This window comes from Idiotropiscis lumnitzeri, chromosome 4, assembly GCF_059441095.1.
Source record: "Idiotropiscis lumnitzeri isolate Australia: NSW breed Sydney's pygmy pipehorse chromosome 4, RoL_Ilum_1.0, whole genome shotgun sequence".
Taxonomy (NCBI): Eukaryota; Metazoa; Chordata; class Actinopteri; order Syngnathiformes; family Syngnathidae; genus Idiotropiscis; species Idiotropiscis lumnitzeri.
The window spans coordinates 25,807,116-25,831,844 of NC_142394.1; the positions used below are offsets into that span (position 1 = coordinate 25,807,116).

Consider the following 24,729-nt stretch of genomic DNA (forward strand, 5'->3'; position numbering starts at 1 on the left):
ATAAACGCATATAAGTACTTGTTTGAATTGCTGTAGAATTAAACCTAATAGTTTGACATTATATAGTTGTATGCTTTTTTTCAGTCATTTCTGTGGCCTGATGAGCTTCTGCAGTTCCGCAAATGGTGGGGGCGGGACTGAAAATGAGTCGGAGTACTTTGACCCGAGTTGTACTGTTTAAGGCACGGTTGGGGGATGCGTAAGCAAATTTTCAACTTAACTTTATTCATTGAGCACTTAAAAAAATGTAGGCGAAACAAAGTAGTGTACAAAAATTAAATGAACATAATCACGCTAGAGAAATAATTTTGAGTATACCGTGCCAAATATATTTTTAAGGAAAAATTAATGTATTGTATGTCTGTAAAATAAATGAACCTTTTGGGAATACAATACTGCACCAAATCCATGTCATATAATTGTTTAAAAAATTAATACTATCTTAACCAAATTAAATAATACATTTGAATCAAATTTATATTTGAGGAATACATCTTGAGAACTGAGCAATTTTTTTTTTAATAGTCTTTTGGTGTAAAATACTTTTCAAAGTAAAAAATGTATTTATTTGCTGTTAAATGTATATTTTAGAATATTAAATCGAATATTTTAGATTGAATTATAGCTAAACCACGTTAAAATGTGCATTTTTAAAATATTTTACAATGTATTTTAAACCGTTTGTTTACGTCAGTGTTGGACTGCCTCCGCCTACTAAGATGAGCAGCCAATAGGATCGCACTATTTGTTTTGAATATTGAGCGCGGCGGCGATTGGCCAAACACAGAGAACGGGGCGGACCAGGTGACGCAAGACGTTGCGTTGTTATGGTTACTCGTCAATGTCGTTTTGTTCAAGCAGTCTTGTGCGCGTGCGCGTCAAGAGATGGCGCGTTCACGACGCGGCCGCATATAGGGGAGACTTAAATCACAACCCTAATGTATTGTTTGTAATAACTGACCCTTAAAAAAAGGGTCGCGTGACGGGAAAATTACAATTTTGGACGTTTAAAAGCTGCCTGGACGTTTTATTAGGAGGGGGAGCGTCCGACAGGTAAATATAAAAAGTTCGGTCGTGTAGTAACAAGATAGTATTAAAGTAGTAGTAGTTGTGGTAGTTACTAATGTCTTGCTACGGTTTGTAAAACGCGATACAGGAAGAGAGAAAGAAAAAAAACGCTTCCTGTGGTTTACTTCCAAAGTGTTTGAAATGTGTGACATTTTAAAAAGTCATCGAATACCAAACGTCTGGTCGTCATTAAACAGTTTTTGTTGAGGCTGAGAGCCAGCTGGCACTCTGCTTCGGGGGAGGATATAAAAGCCCTCTGTGCGTTTATCCCTGACAGATAATAACTCAACTAAACCAGACACACTTGGATCATTTACTCACCATTTACTCATTTCAACGTGATATTTGATCATGAGTTTGTTTTTGTATGAATGGGACTTGAACAACTTTTCCTGTCGGAAATTATTTCAAACGGAAATAATCCATCATATCATAATCTTTCAGTAACTGTTTGAAGTAACGTAGTATTAATAGTGTAAAACGAGGTTAACCACAGTTGTGGATTGGTCTCGCAAGGTTAGGGTTTGGGGTTAGAGTTAAGTGTAAGGGTTGGTGTTACCAGTTAGGGTTAGAGAAGGTCCAGTTTTTGGAGACGATCACTGATCAGTAAGTTTAAAAAAAAAAAAATTAAATAAATATATATATATATATATATATTAACAATTAAACCTTAAAAACAGAAACTCCCCAAAACGCAGAGAACCATTGAATAGACCTTTTGACTCTGATGTCACATTTATGGGCCATGTTCGAGAGCAAGCGGTCGACTTGAGGGCAAACTGTCAGTTTTATGTTCGCAAGTCACAGCAATGGTGAACACCTTTGCGGTATACGGTTGCAACAGTCACTCAGTGATTGTAAAACAGGGGGGAAAATGAAGCCGCATGAAAGAAGATTAGCGTGATGGCTATCTGGATGGGTATCTTTGACATGACCACTTTTCACCATTAAAACCAAACAAGGACTTGCTCTGATCACTTAATATCAGGTTTTTTTCCTGGTTCATGTGCAGTGCATCTAAACCTTTGATTGTAAATTCAAGGCACATGGGATGCTTACCTAGTTGCCGACCCACACAAGTTTTAGTTTGCATTGCCGTTCAACATTAATCGGTTAATTATGTACAAATTCTAGATGTTGATGGAATATCATGGAACATTTTTCATCGGTCTTGCGTACACATTATCACATGAGAATCAGAACACTTTAAACTTAGACTTAATGTCTGCTGAGCCAGGTGAAAATAAGTGTGTCTCTTTGTTAGCAGCTAGCAAGCTACGCGCTAGCTAGAAAGGCTTTGATGAGGTACAGCAAGACGAGTTTATCTGGACTTGAACGACGTTGCGGATTCGATTAATGATGTAACTAATCAATCGGCAAATTATAACATTACAAGAGCAAATGGGTCAGGATGATTAACAGTTTATGCTCACGATCTTTTCACCACAGTTTTAACTGTCCTTGTCTTTTTGTGTCACTCTAGCATGACAACAACACAATAGTGTTGGCCACCAAGATGAGGATCCAGGGACAACCAGAGGGGGCAAGGAGGCGCCTGGATTTAAACACATCTGGCGAGCTACGGCGCGTGGACGTTCACCGTGGTCGGACAGGCTACGGCTTCACTATCTCGGGACAGTGGCCATGTTTGTTGAGCGGCATCCTGGAAGGAAGTCCCGCCGACCTGGTGGGACTCAAACAAGGCGAGGGCATCATGGCGATCAACGGAGCCGACGTGTCGACCGCTTTGCACGAGACTGTGGTGCAGATGATCGGCCGTTGCATCGGGCCGCTGCGCTTAGTCGTGCACACCGAAGGCCGGGTCATTGGGAACCCCATCCTACAAGATGAAAAGTTTTTAATAAGCCCTAAAAAGGCTGGAGTCTTCCGCGCCATCTCGCATGATTCACCTAATTCCAACAAGTGGCACCAAGTGTCGGCTGGCAAGCAGAGGCCGCTGTCAGAGCCGGACATGTCGCAGTGGTCCAAACAGCAGATCGCTCAAATGCAAGAGCCAAAGGACGAACGGCATTCTGCTTGTACGGATGGCGAGGAGGCGAATCCAGACTGGAGCATTTTAAACATGACTTTGGTGGTGGGCTACCTGAGCTCCACAGAGTTGATCTTAAATACGTCTCAATTGGAGGACGACAGCTTGAAGGCCATCCGAGAACGAATACGCCAGCTGGGAACGGAGCAGGATACCCACACGCTGGTCGCGATGAGGGTCACGTTTGACTGCATTCGACTTTGCGATGATATGGGAGCCGTTCTGGCGGCCTTTCCCACCGAGAACCTTGTCCTCGGGGCTGTTTGCACCGAGGACCCTCGTTTTTTTTGCCTGGTGACCACCGCGCACATCATCAATGGTTGTCCTCCGCAGGACGCTCCGCTAAGGGCCTCCTGTCACGTTTTCTTCATAGACCCAGAACTGGGAAACCACGAGGAGCACGCAGGCATCGCCGGGCGCTTCCGTTTCAACTGCACCCCCGATCCGGACACCTCGGGTTGCCTGGAGTTCCCCCAGACTCCGCCGGATGTCCTTCATTTTGTCACGGTCCTGTACAGCGACATGGGAGACGCGGTGGAGAGGCTTCGAGTCAAACTGGACGTGGAGGCTCAGCAGCAAGCCAAGGAAAACGTCCAACAAGGTAGCGCCAGTAGTAACGGAGACAGCGGCATTGACAACGCCTCGCCCCCTGAGGAGAGAGCCGCCAGGGATTTCCCTTCTGTAATCCAAAACCACCCCGGGGTCCTCCTTCCCACCTGTCCATGGGATAATCCCTCATCCCCAGACCATATCCCGAGAAACCTCTACAATAATGGTCAACGATATCATCCGTCAAACTGTGGCAGCACACACTCCCTTTCAGAGTCACTACCTGGGCCCGATTCGCTCACCGACTTTTACGGCGGGCCTCCGCCTCGCCTCAAATTCCAGTTCAAGCCCCCGCCTCCTGTTCCCCCTTTGGATAAAAAAAATAGCATCTCAGAAGAGCGTCTCCGTGGTAGCCAGCGTTGGTTCTCCAAGCCAAAGTGGCCCAAATCCCTCAGTGGTGATGCAGAAAGTCGGGTGACGTGGAACGACGACAACAACTGGTTAGATGGCGACGGCCTGGGTGCCGGCACGCGGAACTTGCCACCCCCCATGAGTCAGATTCCCCCAGACCGGTATCGGTCTGCGGACTTCCTCCTGATGATGCCCCCCAAAGAAGAATTGACCCAAGCGTTTGTCCACCGGAAGAAAGGGCGTGGGAAAAATGTGAGTAATTAAGCTAAACTGATTTCAAATTACAGGACCAATTTGGACTTCTCATAACACGATGAGGATGTTGGAATTTTAACAAAAATACATTTATATCTACTGATTTATTTAACCTTTATCTATATCATTACAACTTGATTCCATTACAAATTGAAACATTTTCTTGAAATGTTTCGGGCTTTTTCTTGTAATATTGTGCCAAAGTGTTGCTATTCTTATTATGGCCACAAGATGTAGCTGTGGCTCTATTTAGCAAAACACACCTCAAGAATGACTTTCTCTCTCTTTGACGCCACATCACAGATTTATCTGTTCGACATTATGATTTTTTTAATTGTTAAAATACATACATAACGTGTTTGAACAGGTTTTAGAAGGGTACGTGAAAGCTTAAAGTACATAAAACATGTTTTTACTGCGTCTCATCGTTAATGGGTCTGGAACGTAACTCTTGCAATGAGCAGGAGATCAGTGTACTATATTTGAAGAACAAACTTTACTAAACCCCATTTGTCTTGTGACAGGGCTCCAGGTTTTGGGGCTTGGGTGCGCTCCGTGCCTCCAAACGTCGCTCTTCAAAACGTCTTAGCCTGGCCCGATCTCTGGATGACCTTGAGGTAAGCGTTACATTAACTGTGCAAAAACAAGGCTGGGAATTGTTTTTGATGTCAAAATTTTTTTTACGGCCAATATTTAGCGTGTACCTAAATAAATGACATTTTTATTATTGAATGAAAGAATTATATATTTTTTAATCATGCAGCAAAATAAGCAGGCTGAATTCTTAGCTAATTCATTGGAATTCCCCTAAATAATGTTCAACTATTGGATGGCGATCCACTGACTGGTCAAATTCAAATAAAAGCATAAAGTTCCAAGGGAAACTTATTGCATGCTCCAATATCGCGATATCAATATTTCTTCGCTATATTGTGCAGCCCTAACGTGACAAACCAGAATTCCTTGCCTCATCTTCTCAAATCCAAAGCTACTCCATCTCGCCATCTACTGACGCCTCTTCATCATTACACTTACGTAGAGGCTTGAATTTGACAGACGAGCTGGGGAAGGCAATCTTCCAGGCCTACCCATTGAAAACTGTTATTGATGAATATATCCGTCGATGGCAGTCAACCGTTGGTAACCGTTGGCGAATACAAAGTAACGTTATGCCCACACATGGCCGAGAAGAGCCACAGTCGCCGATGCATATCAAGCACAAACATGAAATGAGAACACTCACAAGGAGCTGCTCCTGTCCACAACTCACACCCACTCACATGCAGACTTACAGCACCAGAAATCACGCCTCGCCACGGCACATATCTGACTAACCATCATTGGACTTCATAAAACTAGTTTATGGCTTGAAATACTTTTATGTTTTTATACAATGCAGCAATATCTGTCTTTTTTAAAAAAAACACAAAACAAAGAATGTCCAGGTTTTTTTTTTGAGGGGGGGGGTAGAATGGATAAACGGAAGAAATTCCACCCGGCATTTTTGTCCTACTTGCTTTGCACCCTAGTTGCTCATTAGACACGACTGACTTTTTTCTTCCCGTGGCGCCTGTGGGCGTCGAAGGGAAGGCATGAAGAAGACACGGAGGCGGGAGGTGGGAGGTAAACAGAGAGGAGGAATCTGCTGCGACCAAAGAGAGAGAGAGAGAGAGAGAAGGAAGGGAGGGAGAGCGAGCGAGAGTCACGGTACTCGACTCCCAGTCGCTGTTGGGATTTTGGGCTCTCCCGCACTCGGCGCGTTCGGCTCCCGCGAATGGACCCGTTTGCGTGCCATACATGGAGCCCACAATTACCCTCAACTCCGTAAGTCCTCTCGTCTCCCCGGCTTTGTGGGCTGCTGCCGATTGTTTCTCGTGTGGCGCGTTGCGTCGGGCCATCTGATTCTTGCAAAAATGCAAAGTGATCAAGTTGATGTTTTTGATTCCTACGTGAACGGCCAAAAGGTGACTTTTCTCTCCCCGGCGTTTTGTGCCACCACGATTCAATCCATCAAAGAGAGAACATTCTTTTTCTGAGTGGGTGTCTAATTGAGGTGGCCGTGTTTTAATTATTGAAGTACCGATTAATTGAAGTATGGCTTCCAAACCGAACAAATGCAGCGATTTGTTGTCAATACTGCAAGGTAGTCTCTTTTGGGGTGCAGCAGATTATTCGATGTTTGTCTTCTATGAAAGTCTGGAAAATACTTGTGGCATCGCTTCTAGAAGAATGGAGATGATTATCTGATGAAATACAGCTTGTCATCTGGTTTGGAGTGAAGCGTTTGTGGACCAGGCGAATCATTACTCGGGGAATGTTTTCCCTTGGATTGTTAAAGGGAATACCGCCAGTGATTTGTTTTGGAGTCAGACATCTGTGGTGATTAATTCATTGGGCTCGGGCTCCCATCGGGAGGGATGCCCATAATTAGAGGAAATACGGCCGGCTGGCTCTTTTGGAGTGCGGTGTTTTTCATTTCAGAAGACCCGGCGACGAATTCATTCATTGAGATTACGATGAGAGGAAATACCATCAGCTGAATTTTGGAGGTCAGGCATTTTTTACGAGTGGTATTCGCAATGAATCAGGGTATGGCTTCGAAATAAATGGAGACACTGCTGGTAGTCTGTTTGTGGTGTGGTGTTTTTGTCTTCAAGAGGACCTGGCAAAGAATTTGGGCATTTTGAGCAGGGCCCGCTTTTGGAGGAAATACGGTATTTGTAAAAGTCCATCGGTGTCGTGTGGGCGTTTGGACGGAAAAAAGAAGTCGCCGTTGAGTTTGGCGACGCAGGCCGGACACAGCACGCATTTGATTGTCAGCAAAAAGTGTGGTTGGGAAAATGAGAAGATGATTTCTCAGCGCTTTCATTTTGACTTCTGTCGCCCCACGTGCTCCGCATCTGGATAGGCGAGGAGCAGATGTGAGTGCGGTTGCCGAGTTCATTCTCCGAGCACCGCTGGAAATCTCGCGTTGTCTCGACGTCATCTGCACAGACAACCATGCGGGGTTTTGAAACGGGCAGCGCTCAATGAGTCTATTCTGGCGCCATCTCGAAAGTTCACTGTCAGCTTTACAGGTGCCACCTGAATTTTTTTTTTTTTTACGGGGGCGTCTGAAGATAAGGGTGTCAATTGGAGGGAAAACTCTTTCTCCTTTTAATTCAAGTAGAAACAGGGCATCTGTTTTGTGTTTTTGTATTCAATGCGCCTGGCGATTAAACGGGACATGGCTTCGATCAGAACGGAGCACATAGCTCAGCGAGAGGAAATACTGTCGAGCGTTTGCGTGGGGTGTGACATTTGTTATTTATGTGAACAAAAGCAATTCATCGATTGGGGCAAGTCTTTAATTAGAACGTAGCCTACGATTAGAGGAGTGCTGTTTTTTTTTTTAATTCAAGCGGAGCTGGGTATGTCTTCTATTACTTTGTTGAATGGCGGCCTTTTATTGAACAAATGTTGCAGGTGTGAGGATATTTGAATTTGTCCTTCCAAAAGAATAAAGCAGACGCTTTTTTTTTCTTTCTTTCTTTTTCAAGCAGATCAGCTTTCCCTGCATGACCAAAGCGATTAGACGGCAGAACGTAAACTCAGGAAGTGAGCAATCACCCTCGCCCTCGCATCACGCCGAGCGTACCCACTCTGAGCTTTGTTGCAAGATGGGAAAACAGGGGCAAGAGTCACCAGGCTAATTATACGTGTCGGGTTTCAAGCTCGGAAAGTCCATTTGGGGTGTTTTTTTTTTTTTTTTTTTTATGGGAGAGGAATAGCAGCGCGAGGGTGTGGTCGTGTCTTATGTGGTTGCCCTCCAGGCTTATGCGAGCGCGGGGCCTCGTTTTTGATAATATACGCTGAGGGGGAGGGGCTATCGCTTGCTTTTATGGACTCGGGCGTTCATTTCACATATTGCGTTACGCGCCCCATGGATGCTTTCCAGGAGGGCAACCTACGGCCTGTGGGCCAACATTCCAACAACAAAAAAATGAAACTTTCTTCCTGTAGCGTTTGTCGTGACATATATAAATATATTCTCGTAATAGGTTTTCAGCTAAAAAAAATTTCCTGGATAAACTGCGACTTTATTCCCGGAAAACTTTGTGTTTTTCCTCGTCGATTTTGCCGATTCAAGAAAAAAATTTAAAATGACACTTTATTGAAATGTTTTTTTTTTTTGTTTTTTTTTCTTGTCACACTCTCCTTTCCTTATATATTTCTTTTTCATCTAAGAAAATCAGGGCGCTGTCTGACAACCTATCAAGCTTTTTATGCTGACTCCCTCTGTTGGTCTTTTTTTTTTTTTAAACATCTCTTGGACTTGCTGTAGCTTTAAGTGAATGTTTGTTCCTCTTTACTTACATGTGCAATGACGTTAAATGATGAAATTATTCACAAATTGATAATATTGTCAATTTACTTGCAGAGTCAATTTTTTTTCCTGGTTAAGCTGCTTTTTGTTCGCGCACACCGTTGTCATTTTTCCAATTTTATTCACACATTGTTTTCTTGCAAAAAAAAAAAAAAGATTATTTTTTTTCCCCTTTCACAAGAAAACGGGACTTAACTCTCATAAGAACGATGTTTGATCTCGTACTCATTGCGTAATATTCCAAATTTGTTCCCAACATTTTTTTCTCCGACTCTAGTCTCATAAAAACGGACTATTACGTCATTATAAAATAGACATTTTCCACGCACATTAACCACAGAAGCATGACATTCGCTTTGGCGAGTGACACTCTCTCCTTGCGTTGGAAGGAAATCTCTCCTCCGTCTTATCAGTCGCCCGCCGCACCCCGTCGCTCCCTCTCCTCCAAAAGGAAGTCGCCTTGATGTTATTTTCATTTGTCATCCGTAGCAGATAACTGCGATAATCTAAATATGTAATTAGACATCTTGTGACAAGCAAAAACATCACAAGAAAACCATTTGTTACTCTGCCATACCAACAAAACCGCCACTTGCCACTTTGTTCTCATAAATTGCATTTTGCAAGGATTATAGTAACATTTTTTTCCCCTCATAAACTCATGACTTTATTCTCATTAAATTTACGCCAGAGTCCCGTAAAATCCAATATATTTTCTCGGAACAGTTTGATTCTCATAATGCTAATATATGTATTAGTCAGCCTAATCAAACATGCTTAAGACCCCACAAGGAGTCAACAAAGCCTGGTGTGTATTTGATTTTTTTTTTTTCATTTCTTGAGGTATATCAAGGAACTAACAAAAAAAAGTTACAAATTTGGATGACGATGGTTTAACTGATTTTTTTTTCTGTTACAAAAGCTTTTGTACATTATTCAACTTTGCCGTGATGTGTTAGTCTTCCAATCTATGAAGGTTTTAAGCTTTCTGGCTAGTTCCCGGTTATGTCGTGTGTTCCCACTCTTACAATGCTTGGTGCCTTCATGTTCGCATGAGATTTCTCGCAAGTTCCCGCTCACTTTGCCTTGTATTTTGTTTAACATACGACGTCACGTGTTTGCATCCGTACGTTTGTGTTCTGATGCTAGGTGGCTACATGTTAGCGAGTTCCTGGTTGCGTCACGCGCTCCCTTCCTTTTGCTTGGGTGGCAACAAGGGAAGTTAGGGATTTGATCGGCTCAATGTGACACTTGCGGGTAAACAGCAATTCGTCACATTTGGAATGCGAAATGTGCGACTTTTTCACGTGAAGTCAGTCAAACGACACAAACTCCCCTTTGCAAACTTTGACGTTTGATTCAACGGAATCCATATGGTTTCAATTTGCCCCGACTGTGTTTTTCTTCTTTTTCAAGCGAGACCAGCGTACAAAAAGGAAAGGGGGGGCTATTGTGGTTTTGTCGAGGGGAAAGAACGGGGGCTTATGATTCTTTCTCGTCGATGTTGGAGAGACCGGTATGTATCGTCGGGATGGTTTCCATGGCAACAGCTGCCGAGTGAGGAAACCTTCCCCTCCACCCCCTGCTTCTTCTTCTTCTTCTGCTTCCGAGTCCAGTGCCATGTCAAATTTCAGGGTTTTCCCCCTCCCTCTCTTTCGCCGACTTGTACAGACATGGTTGGCCTCGCTTTGGGTGGGGAATGCTCAGGTATGCGCACGTCTTCTTTGCCTTGCGTGCCGCTCGCCGAGCAGTCGAGGGAACAATGAGTCTCAAAAAGAGACTTTCCTTCAAGAGGACGTGGAACTTCAACACTGTAAGTAAGCTTTCTTTTTTTCCCCCTGCAGTTGCCAACTCCTGTTTTTGTACGAGTCAGCTGTTCTTCCCATCTCTCTCTCGGTGGCTCGTCCCTCGCACGGGACCAACTGTGGTGGGCTTGTGGTTTATTTGTGTCACTTTTTTCGTTGACTCTGGATACGTTTATCTGCTTTTAATTCCAAAATCATGCCTTAAAAAACCCAAAAGGAAACACCAAGCGACGCCAGCAGAGGTGCTAAGCAGTGACTTATTTGCATCGGGATTAGTTTATTTTTGTCAGGTTCTTGCACTTTTTATCGACGTGACGACTGGGCACGCCAGACTCGGCAGCCACAGAAATGTTGCGTTTATCGACACGGTATTCGATCCATCCAGGCGAATCGAGATTTAACCCGTTTGCTGGACTTTCTGTGTGCGTGTTGGGGGCGACTCAAAGGACTGGTCCCCCTTTTCTGTAGCCACCCACTGTGAGGCAACTCATCATCCAAGGCGTCAAGAGAGGAAGGGAGTGTGTGGTCAAGTTGGGGTAGTGTCACTTAGGGGACAGGGGCCGCTTATGTGTGTGGTCCCCGCATGAATACGTAGACCTTCATAGCCTCTGGACGTTGTGATATTTACCATGCTAGTCGCATTCGAACGGGTCAACGATCAACTTTGAGATGTGCTGTCGCTGGAGTTGTGAATAACATGATGTTAAAATTAGGAAACGTGAAGAAGTGATTCCGTCTACAGCTTTCTATTCCATTCCTAGAGGCGAATGTCTTTCACATGTGTCATTTTGGTAGGTCTGACAAATTCTCCACTTTTGCTTTTGCTTTGCTTAAAAGCAAACAGAACGTCACAAGTGTGATGTCTTTCTTCCTACCTTAAAACCTATCGCAGTCCCCATGTAGTTACGGTTTGAGGTTTTGGGGGGGGGGTTTTTTTAGCTCCAAAGGGACACGCAGATGGTCAGTCTTGTGTTCTCCTCAGCCGCTCCACACACATGGCGGCTACCGCGGGGGGGGGCGTTTCCTGGGTGTCGACTACACAGGGTTGAACACGGCAGCTGGAGGGTTGTAAAGAGGCTACGCAGACAATTAGCGGTTTGGTGGGTTGCGTCCGATGGAGCTTTCACATGTGGTCACAAACGTCATGATCGGGGTTCAGACAGCGCGATGGACACGACATGTCCGAGCCTGTGCTGCGGCTCATGGACAACGTTGAAAACAACGTATCGAGTCTCAAATCGTGTTCGTCTTTCCACCACCCCTTACGCTTGCGTGTTAGCGTGACAATCTCCCGCCATTAAGAGACAAGCCTGCATTCAAACAACGGCAGAATATCCAGAGATTGCCAAACAAAACACGGAGTTCCTTGCTTTCATTTCCAACATCCAACTTTTTTTTTTTCTGAAAAGACGGTGACCAAAACAAAATTGTCGAGTCATCTGGGCAAACGATACGCAACACGGTTTGCATGTCATTGTCTTTGGTTAACCAATCAGCTCGTTGGACTGAAACATGCAAAGGGCTGGTCATATTATAACAACTCAGTGTGTGCCTGAATAAAGTCTCGCCCAACCTTTTTTGACTTGAGCCAAGGCATATACTCCCAAAATGTAGGTACCGTTTGGGTGAATATGAAATACACGGCAAATTTTACAGCAGGATTTTTTTTTTTTTTACAATCAAACCTTTGACCACACATGGACAACTTTCCAGTGTTTGAGTCATTTTTGCACAAAGCGCTGTTCTCTAACAAGGAGTTGAAGAGAAGAAATCATTACAAAAAAAAAAATAAAAAATCATAGGATGTCGCCTTCCATGGCTTTCCGCAAGTCTTCTCATCTCTCAGTATCTTTGTAGAAATTTCAAGGCACCCCAAGATGCAAATTTTGCCAACACAGATTCATTTTGCACCTTCTGCCATGTAGTGGCTGACTTTATATGTCACTGTCCTACGTAGACAACGACACCTAATTTGAAATAAATACCTATATTTTGTTCGTCTGTTCCCGCTTGCCCTTTTCGTGGAGGACATGTCCACGTGCACATAAAAGCACTCAATGGTGCAATTAGCAAGTGAATGGAGGACCATTAGAGCCGTTGATGGCCACTCCGGCAGCTCTGAGGAGCAAATCAAACAAGGGGGAGGCGGTGCCTACGCCCCGCCCCCCTCGCCCGCCTCCTTGTGGAGGTGTGAACAAGTTTTAAAGAGGCTACCCTTCTGCCCCCCTCGTACAAATTAAGACCAATCTTGAGATGCCCGGAGACTCGCTGCTGTCTGCACACCCTGCAGGAGGTCATGACGGCAGCTTCTCACTCATGTCTCTCTTTGTTCTCTTTCAGTCGGCGGCTTCCTCGGACGGCGGTGAGTAATGCACTTTTTTTTGTTTGGACCCCGTTGCGTCTGCCTTCTTGATTTGGTCCCAGATTTGTTAAATGACCATTTTGTGTTCACCGGAGCAAAAAAAAAAAAAAACAAAAAACAAAAAAAAAAAACAACTTTGCAAGACTTTGATTGAATTTTGCAATGCAATTATTCTCCTCTTATTCAAGTGACCACTTTGTATCTGCAAACAGTTCCACTCCTATTCCTATTGCTCTACGCCTTGAGCAAACTGATCTGATTCGGCCAGCTGGAATGTTACCAACGAGTCAAACGGCCTACCTTTAATGACAAAGGCGACAATGCAAAGTGAGTCGCATTGGGTAGCCAAGAGCCGTTGATGACTATCAAATGTAAAAAGTAAGAACTGTGACAATGGTGTAACTGACACAATAAAGGTGGGTTGCATCACAGTTTGCTTCTTATTATTATAATAAACTGATAAAAATATTGTTGATTATTGATTCTTAGAAAAAACATTTAGACGGTTAGTGACAATATTCACCAAAAGAAGCTCATCACTGTGAAATTGTCAATCTAATGCGTGCCTTTTGAACCTTGCAGATTCCAGCGGCGTTCAGTTGCAGGGATGCTGCAGCCACAGCAGCCTGAACAGCAACGGCAGCCTCCCCGGCGGCCACCGGGGGCTTCCGGAACAACGCGTGGCCAGCTGGGCCGCCTGCTTCGAGCGCCTTCTCCAGGACCCGGTCGGCGTCCGCTACTTCTCGGTACGCCCCCCCCCCCCTCCTCCTTCCGCTTTGTTCTCCAGCACCACGATGCAATTCAAATGCAAATTTCGCCAGCAAAACAGCAAGTCAAATATCAACAAGACACAGGAATGATAATGTGCCTCGGCTGCTTTCACAACTGTTGAGCCAAAATCCAACAAATTGCAGCGACACCAGCTGAAGAGCAACATTTACCTTTGAAAACCACAAAGCAAGGACAACAATGAGAAGAGACCACATGCTTCTGCTATTTTTCAAACAGTCAAAGGTTCAATTTTGTTTTTCTTCGCGGATCACTTTTCACATTAATGACTTCAGCAGAGCTTTTTAGAACGGCGGTTGATTCTCAGTTTTGTTCAACGTGTTTTGCTAATTTTGCAAAACCGCTTATTTGGTGCCTTTTCATAAGTGCATGAAATCGGAATCAAATTCTGCGCAACGCTCATCTGGCTCAACTTTACTGAGGAACTGATTTGAACACTTTTTTTTTCGCCAGCATCATCAATAAAGCAGGAATGTAAATAAAGTTAAACTGCAACAGACGTTTGGAAGTCAAATAAGAAGTCGTCATTGATGTCTCGGCAGGAATTTCTCAAGAAAGAATTTAGTGAGGAGAATATCTTGTTCTGGCAAGCCTGCGAATACTTCAATCATGTTCCTGCGAGTGACAAAAAACAGGTAAATCCGCCGTATGTCATCACGCCGCCGTGTTCTCAAAGATGACCCGAGGTGCGTTTCCGGCAGCTGTCCCAGAGAGCCGGCGAGATCTACAACAGCTTCTTGTCCAGCAAGGCGACCATGCCGGTGAACATCGACAGCCAAGCTCAGCTGGCCGACGACGTCCTCACGTCGCCGAGGCCTGACATGTTCAAGACGCAGCAGTTGCAGGTACGCCACCGCAAATGTTGTTGTGATTTACAAACATGCGAGCCCATTTTGGGTTTGTCCCGCTACAGTAGAACTGATTTTCTCCTCATGAGGCGGACCCAAAAAAAAAAGATGCAGCATGCACTTCTTTCGCCAGCCTAATTTGTCCTGCGGTTTTCCATTTGCAGATCTTCAACCTGATGAAGTTTGACAGCTACTCGCGTTTCCTCAAGTCTTCCCTTTACAAGGAGTGCATGCGTGCCGAGGTGGACGGCCTCCCCTTGCCGGATCCCTACCAGATCCCCTGCAGTCCCGCGCCATCTAAACACAGCGCCAGCTCGGACCGCTCCACCCTTTCCACTCCCAAGAAGGTCCTTTTTTTTTTTGGGTTGCCTTTTGAAAGAAAAAAAAAAACCCAAAACCCTCCACATCAGTCGAGTTGTTACATCGTCTGCCGTCTAACCTTGCAGGATGTGAGGAAGCAGCGCTCCGGGAGGTCGCTCAACGAGGATAGCAGAGACGAGAGCGCCGACAAAAAACGCGGCATTTTCTTTTCATGGTCTCGTAATCGGAGCTTCGGCAAGGGTCCCAAAAAGAAGGACATTGGTGACATAAACCTCGGTGAGTGCCACACACAACTTTTTTTTTTTTCCCCTCTAAAGGGGGTTTCCCCTGATTCTGTGTGCAGACTACTGGGGGAGTAACGGCCGAAGGGAGTCTCAGGGCTCCTTGTCTTCCAGTACAAGCTTGGAGATGCCCACTTCCTGCTCGGCCGGCAAGATGGAGGTAACATTCCACTGGGCAGATCACCATGGCAACACACAGAGCCAACTTTCTTTCTTTCATTTTTCTTATTTTCTAGCCCACTCAGATTTATTTTTTTTTTCTTGGCGCACATTTAAGCAGCGACAAACTCACACACGGACTTCCAGGTGGTGACAACTGGCAACAGTAGTAAACAAAAAAATTCTTTGTCATTGGAGGCAGATTAATTGAGACAAGAGAGGAATCAGCTTGAAAGATGATTTAGCCTTTGTCTTTACTACTGCCGTTTGGATGTGACGTGTCAGTCGGGGGAAATTTCTTACGCTGGCCATAATTTACATTTCATAAGTTAAATTGATTCAAAAACAAATACGGTGGAAATTCAGACATCGTTACATGCCAATTGAGGGACGGCTTAATATTACTTAATACACGGGGGCTTGAGAAACATTAAAACCCCCAAATGTTTTTTTTTTGTTGTTTTTACTCACTTGCAGTCAGACAATCGCCACTCGGTGGGTGCGTGGGAACGCTCCCCGAAACACTGCAATGTGACGCTGCCGGACGGCTCCTGCTCTTCCATCACCCTTCGGCCTGGCGCTTCCATTCGAGACGTCCTCCAAGTTTTGTGTCACAACATCAGTGTCAACGTGGCGGCGGTGGATCTCTTCCTGGTGGGAGGCGAAAAGGTGAACAAATCAAGTCCAGGACGCATGAAAAATACACATGAACGAAAACATATAGGTATTGTGTTTATATCAAATAAAATATTACTCGACACAACACTACTTTAAAACTGAACAACTCTGCCATTAAATAATCTGTGCTCATCAATAAAATGTATTATTATTATTTTTCATTTTTCAATGAAAGCCTTTAGTATTGGACCAAGACTGCATGACCCTCAGCTCCCGAGATCTGCGACTGGAGAAGAGGACCTTGTTTCGGTGCAAACCGTCAACGTGACAACGCGTCGTGCCGCGTGCATGTTGACTCTTGTGACGATCGTGTTCTTCTCTTTCCTTTCAGACTGGACCTGGTGCCCATTAACCGCTCGGTGGGGCTGAAAGCCAAACCCACCAAGCCGGTTGCCGAAGTCTTACGCCCCGTGGTGGCCAAGTATGGCCTCTTGCTCACTGAACTGGTGGTGAAAATAGTAAGTTGTGTGGGCTTGGCGTGCCACAGGGTGGAGTACCGGGGCTACAATTACTCCTCGTCACTCATGGGGTTTATTTGAGTCCCGCGGCTTTCTACTTTTATCCCGTGTTACGCCGGCAGTTCAAATGCGTTGTGTGCTTTGTTGTAGAGCGGCCAGACGGAATCTTTGGACTTAGGAGCCCCCATATCCAGTCTGGACGGCTTACGCGTCGTGCTGGAGCGCATTGACGCGGCGGCCTCAGCCAAAGGTACGGCGTTTCGCTTTTGTCAAATAGTGGGAAAATAGATTTTAGTTCATATTTCCACCAGTTTAAAACTTCCTTTGTACAGTTAGGCCCCTTCTGACAGTATCACAAAAATGTGTACAGTTTAAGGTCTGCCTCGGATAAATGGCAAGTTATCACTGCACCTGAGTATCAAGAAACTTTTTTTCTTTTTTTTAATTGCAAAACAACACTGCAGAAGCCTGTCGTCTAATTAACAGCATGCACTTCCGCAGTTTATTAAAAAAAAGAAAAATATACACCACAGGTGTCAAAAACACGGCCCGGGGGCCTGATCTGGCCCGCAACATCATTTAAAGGGGCCCGGCGAAGGCAAATCATGCATGTCAACTTTGTGCTTCTCATTTCTAAAGTAGTTCTCGATTAACTTGTTGTGATGTGATAATGTAAGGCATTTCTATGGCTTCATGGTCATAACGGCCCTCTGAGGGAAACCGTAATTACGACAAAGTGTGTTTGACACCCCTGAGTAGTGTATATCATGTAAAACACAATTATTTGAATTACTATTCATACTCCAGAATCTGTACAGATGGTCTACTGCTAACAAATTCCAAATGATATTTTTCAGTTACAATTAGTGTGTTAAATAAAATAAAAAGGTTGATTTGACTTTTTGCCTTAAACGGACTCGAATTGAAAGGTCTCACGTGCCGTTTGTGGTCCACAGACGCATCCAAGAGCTCCTCCCTCAAAAGCCAACCGCCGACCAGGAGTCTTTCGGCAACAGTAAGTTCCGCACCGTCTCCTTCCGCGTCTCCATTCACCCGCATTAACATTTGGGTCCATGCAATGAGCGGGGGTTTCCTCTTCACCCTAACCCGGCTGACTAACCGACTCACATCCTTGCCACGCGGCGGACGACAAAAGTCCCATCTGGCCGCCCCCTAACAGCGTTATCATTGTTGCGTCTGCAGGGAGATGAGAGGTCAGCAGCGCCAAAGGAGTTTTGCGGGCGAGCAGGTGGACCGGACTTGGCGCTCCCTGGCGAAAAGAGAAAACAGAAAAAGATTAATATAGACGAAGCTGAAGGTAAACCTCCCCGTTGTTTCACCTCTCACAGCTTAGCTCTGCTTCAAAGTGGCATCGCAAACCTTGCAGGAAACTCGTCACAATCGGATCAAATCTCTCAAATAGCCGCCTGAAACCAAATTGACAGACTTCTGTCCCTTCTGTGGGCGTACACATGAGCGAATTTCATGTCAGCAACGCGAGTTTCTGCTTTTAGGGCAAGTTGTCAAGTTTGCAGATAGACGCCACATGGAGGCGCAAATGTTTTTTGCGTATGTATGACCTGACCAAATGAAGCTTCTCCACTAATATTTCTTAGATTAGACAAACCGCCGTGAGCCAAATAACAGACCAAAAATGAGTTCACAGTATTCTCTTGTACGGCGCTTCAATTGAAGACACGTTTAATGGCACCTTCTGCCATCTAGTGGAAGAGCATGTAATTGTTCTGCCTGCTACGATAAGTCACTGGCATAGAGAGATAAAAGACATTTGGAATAAATCACTCATCATTTTCATACCAGTCCAGTCACATTTTTCACGGCACACGAGATGATCTGTCACGACACAGTGGAGGATCACGGGGCTGTTACACGTGCGCCACATTTGCGAGCAAGGTTGCTTTTGAAGGACTGGAAATGGCTGCTTGAATCCAACATGGGAGACAACCCGACTTTGGTCTGTGGGGTCGCTTTCCTGGCCTATCTGCATGCCAAATGTATCTCTCGCCAGTTTGTCAAACTAATGCACAAAAAATTGTCCTTTTCCTGGTAGAATTCTTCGAGCTGCTGAGCCGGGCGCAGAGCACCCGGGCCAACGACCAGCGTGGACTACTGACCAAAGAGGATTTGGTACTTCCAGATTTCTTGCGCCTGGTCCCCCTTCCTGCTTGCGCCACTTCGGACCCGGCGTGCTCCACGCCGGACTCTTTGAAGCAAACCCGTGAGAATGGCGGCCACCCCCGAGGGCCGCTGGCCTCAGGGCTCCGCTCCGAGAGTCTGGACTCCTCCCTCGGACACTCCGGGGCCAGGCGGTGCCTGATGCCCCCGTCTCGCCACTCGCCCTTCGGCTCCCACTTGTCCCCCATCCCGCGCCCCCCGGAGACACGGTCGAGCCTCCACACCGTGGAGGAGGACGCTCAAGCCGACTTGACCCTGGTGGGGGAGGGCGACATCAACAGCCCCAACAGCACGTTGCTACCCGCGTCCCCGTCACCCATGCCGTCCCTGGAGGGGAGCCTTCCCGAGGCCAACTTCACCCCGCCGCCGCCGCCCTGCCCTCACCCTCACCCTCAAGACGCCGACGCAAAGTCCACTCCAGGTACCGCGTAGTACACCAGCGCTCCCGTTTCCATTCCATCACTTCACCCCCTCGTGCACTTTAATGGATTTGGATTCTCTCGATTTGTTCATCCGTCGACACTGTCCTGTAAATATTTGGTCCAGAATTTGGATTGTTGGCAGTACAATTTTGAAAATAAGTTGGGGAATTTGTGTCAATTATGGAACGCCATCTCACAGCAGTTTGCGGGCCTGGTAGGATGTGGAAGAATTAAAAAGCTCCTGCATAAAGAGGGCAACGTCCAAATGGTCACACGCTGCTGTGGGAAGCCCTTCATTTGGAGAGGTGGGAGACTCAAGTCACATGACCTGACTCAACTTGACTTTACGTGACTCTGCATTTAAAAATTGCACTTTCAAGATAAGTTGCCATTTGTTTTGTTTTTGGAAGTTTTTTCTTGTGTAAGTGCATGCAAAGCTCTCAAGCCGCACTGAGGCGATCACAAAGGGAGTTTTCAAGAATTTCAGTCTCCAAGATTTGAGACACAGCAAAGACCACATCAAACTCGTTTTTTCCCCCCAATGCATATAAATGGGTGTCAATTTTAGACAAATTTGGGCTTTTTTTTGGCTGGTTTGGTATTTGCTGTACAGTAAATAAGTTGAATCGTCGAAATAGATTGATCCATCTTCTGATCAGATTGTCCGTAGTTTTATTTTTTTTTTTAAACTGACTTGACGAGTGATCAGCTCCAAAGTCTGGATCGTGTGAAGCCTAACGCAAGCCCTGAGTACAAAGTGGCTACATTCAAATATCAAGTATATTGTGAATGAGCAAGATTCTACAACTTCATTTATGACTTACATAACTCAAATTATGACTAGCCTCGACTTTCTTGAAATTGAGCGGGACTCCTTTTGACTTGCTGGATTTTTGTTCCGGTCGTATGTGATTTGCTTCAAATTAAGACGACGTTTGACGTCCTTCCACCTCTGCTCATGACTGCGTGACGACCCGAGCGGAAGGCCATCCCAAAGCAGCGTGTGAACGGCATATGGAGGACGTGTCGTGAATGTTTGCCACGCCGTTGCGGGACGTTATTTTCCAAACTTATTTTCCGCTGTCAGGAAGACGAGACGAGTATGTCAGAGCAATAGCGCCGCCGATGGTTGTGATTCTGTATCTCTCTTTGGATCTGCCAATCAACTGTGTACCTGTCATTTAGTCCATGGAATAAAAGCTCCAATCGGATGTGATGCTGTTTTTTTTTTTTTTCTTTGATCCGCCTCCGCATGCCTTCTCTGTTCTTTGCCTGCTAGCATCGTCCTCATCAAATCCTTTTGGTGTTGCCGCATGCGCTTCTTGATGGCGCGGGGGTGTGAATAATGATGTATGCTCGCTCGGCTTCTATCGTTAGCCTCTTTCCAGCTCTGTGGTGTAGGTGGTGGTTACTTTTAGGGTGTCGCATTGTGGATTGTTTGCAAAGGCTTGTTAGGATGCCATCTTCTTGGGTTGCGGCATATCGTAGCGGGTGATAGGAATGCTGTGGTGTTGGATTGGACTTTCTGCCCATGCACACACGTCTTTCCTTTCCTGTCTGACGCTTTCCACAAGATCATTTGCAATTCAACATTCTTCCCCGTTGGAAATAATGGAAATGACATCTTAAAAAAAAAAAAAAAAAAAGGAACAGTTTAACATTCTTAACAGGCATTTATGTGTTAGAAGAAGTAAACGGCTTAAAACAACAAAAGAAATGCAGTCAATGGAATGAACCAAAGTGTAGCGGTTTGCCGGAACGGTGGCTGAAACTCCCGGCTGAGTTTTTGTCTAAGAAAACACAAATTTAGATAAAAAAAAACAAGCAAATAAAAAAATAAAAAAAAATATAGTTAATTATCTTTAAAAACAGATTACTGCATTGTCGACTCACTCAGTAAAGGGTGAATCTCATTATGGAAAAATGCAGCAAATCCAAAGCCACAGAAGATGCAGAAATTCAAAGACAACTGTTTTTAAAGGCAAAGTAACACTCGTTTAATTCTCGTTAAAGTAAAACGCAACAGTAAAAATTAAGAAATAAACTAAAGCCAACAAGCAACTCTTAAGTGATATACTGGAGTCTTGTTTAACATATTTTTTTGGTGTGTGTGTTCCAAAGGCATTTTTGACGCTCTTTAAAACATGTCCTGACTGTCTTTTTCAAGCACATCAGGTTTTTAAGATATTTTCTTTTTTTTTGTTTTTTTTTTAGTTTGACCTGTAAAATGTTGCACAATATGGGTTTTACCACGTGTTGTAATTTATAGCTGCGATGTATCACAAAAAAAAAAAAAAATCCACCAGTTGCTGAATCTAACCCTTGATTAAAAATGTATTACGAAACATATTACTCCAGTGCATATTATATTATTAGGAAAACCTGATGTGCTTGAGAAGAAATGAGGGCCGAATCGGAATCAGCATAAAAAAATCTAGAAAAGTTTACTTGCATCTCTGATTTAAAAAAATGGTCAAAAAAAAAAAAATTGAAACGATTAAATGCAACTTTATTGTGCTATAAAGTTAAATACAACAGAACTGTGCTTTACTAATGTACTGTAAAGGATTCAAAACAAATTAATTAGTGAACATTTAATTTTTTGATTCTTCTTATTCCCCCATGCTTTGAGAATGACTGCTGTAAAGCAATCTGATGGACACTGGCTAAGTGCTCTGATCGTCCTCCAGCAATCAAAGAATGGTCCTTGAACGAGCGCCTCAAAATCACAAAACACACCAATTCAAACACAAAAGACACCGACTCAAACATTGCTCCGACCTCACCGCCTCGCACTCAAAATGGTTGCCGTGTTATCGGCTGCCGAGCGCCTCTGCCTGATTCTTCCCGCTGCCGCTCGGCGCCATGGTAACCTCATCTCGGCACTTCCAAAGTGTCACCATTGATATCTAGCCATTCGTCTTTCTATTTTGAAACTAACGAAGAATAACAAAAATAAAATATAATATTCATCCATCCATTATCAGATCCGCTGATCCAATATAATACAATAATATGGCGAGAAAACAATGGATTCCGTTTTGGTCCAAACCCACAATAACTTTGATGGTAATGTCCAACAGTGACGCTAATATTTAAATATAAACATATATTATTCTGTATATTAATACGAAATTCTGAATGCATCTAGGGTTTTATTAACTATGATAGACAGGCATCATTTTTTATTTGCCCACTAGAGGGAGACATCGCACAGACTAACATTTTCACCATGACCCCAGTTTCACAATTAGCCTAGTGCGGAAGAGTACAGAAATAATAATAATACATACGATTAATAAAAAACAAATATTACTAATAATAAAGTGGTTGATTTGGTACCATTAATTAAATAATATGTAACTATAACTGGAAAGAATCTTAAACATTTCTCCCAAATGCGCCCTGGAGCAAAAACAAAAGAGAACAGAAAAGAACAACCCAAAAAAATTCAATACAAAAGTAAAAAAAAAAAGAAATTACAGACGTCATGAAAAATATTGGGAAACTATGGTTACTCTTTTTGGAAGTGACAGAATTGCGTCGCTACATACCAGCCTCAACACATCACTTCCTGGTGTGGTTGTTACCCAATCCCTCCGCATTGTGTCATCCTTTTTTTTTTCCCCCCTTCCTTGAAGGAGGTCAGCTGTTGTAGTTTGGAGGCGGTGTTTACATCAGCACTGAAGTGGCACTTAATCACTGTCTGTTTGTTAAGTGAATCCCAGGGGAAACCATTTCGTATTCAGCAGCTGGCCGCAATTGCGCAACGCTGTCGGCTGATACAAAAGTCCTGACGAGCACATTTCCCCCTCCAAAACCTTTTATCCAAGTTGGAATTGGATGAGAGTAAAAATAGTAATGTTTGAAAGCAATAAATCTCTAACTGATGATTAAAGGCCAAAACCACGAGGCCAGTCAATCTTTTGGATTAAGTAGCTAAAAACAATTATGTGACAGCAGTTCAAACCGCTTGTTTTTTTTTTTCAAATTCCAAGCAAAATTAAAAATAAAGGTTTTAAAACAATCCACTGTTAACTGATGATGACGGCGTAAATAGTGATATAAGTGATACACGATGGAAACATTAAGGATAGACCAGGGGTGGGCAAACTATGGCCCGGGGGCCACATGCGGCACATTGAACGTTTTAATCCAGCCCGCCGAACTTCAAACAAAATTAAATGAATAAACCTTGTAAATGTTTTATTTTCAAAATACTGTGGCTTTTCAAAGACATATAATGTAATGCTTTCGTTCACTTTCATTTAATATTAAATGTATTTTTTTTCTCCGATGAGGTGAGGTTTCCAAAACACTCCATCCATCGGCTCCCGGTCCGGCCCCTCTGACAAATTTTAGAACCCATTGTGGCCCGCCAATCAAAAAGTTTGCCCACCCCAGGGATAGACCATTTGGAAATGGCGTTCCTAAATTCGCGCCTGGCGATGGTCTGAATTCAGAAATTTCCCGGGGGTGTCGGGACTCAAAATAACCATTTTTTAAAATGGTCTGCAGGGCTTTTAAATAAAAACCAATCGTAAAGCTTTTTAAAAAAAATTACATCAAATTGTTTGCTTTTGTTCTCGTCGCGTGAAGAAACCATCTTAAGCGTTCCTTCTTCCATTTTCAGGCGGTAACACCAAAGCCCCTGGCGAGAAAGAGGCTTTGGCGCAGGAAGTGATGGACGTGGAAGGGGTGCACCTGGAAGAGGGAGCGCCGCCCGAGAGCCCCCGCGGGGACGAGTCGGAGCTGAGCCTGAGCTTCCAGGGCTACGTGGCCGAGCTGCGCCAGTGCCAGAGTCGGATGAGGAACGCCCAGCAGATGCCTCACGGCGCCGTTCGCCCAGATGAGTCGGACTGCAAGGCGGACCTCTTTAAGGCTACCGTGGTTTAACAGAGCCCCGACAACCCCCGCCCTCACCCCTCCTTCCGAATCCACTGCTGCACTTTGAAAGCCACGAGGGAAGGATCAAACAAATCTGCATGTACAAAGACGTGAAGGTCGCCCCTCTATGAAAAGGATAGTTATTGTAAATTGGAATTCTGGTACGTTCTGTCGGTGGAATTTTGTGTTTTTGATGAAAAATAACATCTAATATGGCATATTGTTTGTGTTTGTTTTATTATTTCATTTAGTATGTCCCTCTGAGGACTTTATCAAAATCTATTGCTTTAATTTGGATTTTGAAAATAATTTGTTTTATTTGATATTTACTCAACAATCCAAAGTAAATTATGATTTGATTTATTTTAAATTCCATTGAACAGGATCAATTTTGGACTAAGGTTCCTAAATCATATGTATATTTATTTTACTCCCCCGCCCCCAAGTACCCTTTTTCATTTTTTTAAAAATTTGAAACCAAAACATTGCATTTTTTTTTTAGGACCAACAAATGAATTCCTCCTTTGTGCTTCCTGTGTTGATTCCTGATGGCTGAACATTTCCTGTACTTTCTGCTTCTGTGGTTGAAGTTGTCAATTAAAAACAAATCCTTGATGGCTGTCAGTCCTTTTTGAGTTGTTTGTAAAGTGTAATCAAAAAGTTTGACTAAAGGGGAAGTCACCCCCCAAAAATATTTTCAATGATCTTTTATGGTCTAAACATGACATTCTGGTTAATATTGTGTTTGTGGAATATGAGTTAAGCAGCAAAATCCAATCTGAATGTTGCGTTTGGACTTGTGGGGCTGCATTTGTTCAGAAAGG

At 44.2% G+C, this 24,729-nt stretch overlaps 1 protein-coding gene across 1 annotated transcript; it reads left to right on the forward strand.

The window, feature by feature from the left end:
• The first annotated feature begins 877 nt into the window (after positions 1-877).
• Positions 878-24,520, forward strand: rgs12a (regulator of G protein signaling 12a). Its single transcript, XM_088294593.1, has 18 exons — positions 878-1,053; positions 2,552-4,330; positions 4,858-4,950; positions 12,845-12,866; positions 13,449-13,612; positions 14,198-14,290; positions 14,357-14,500; positions 14,668-14,850; positions 14,950-15,100; positions 15,168-15,265; positions 15,742-15,933; positions 16,118-16,191; positions 16,274-16,400; positions 16,551-16,650; positions 17,357-17,415; positions 17,604-17,718; positions 18,472-19,017; positions 23,652-24,520. Exons 2-18 carry the CDS (start codon positions 2,585-2,587, stop codon positions 23,912-23,914), a joined length of 4,170 nt encoding a protein of 1,389 aa, XP_088150719.1. The 5' UTR covers positions 878-1,053; positions 2,552-2,584; the 3' UTR covers positions 23,915-24,520.
• The last annotated feature ends 209 nt before the right edge of the window (positions 24,521-24,729 follow it).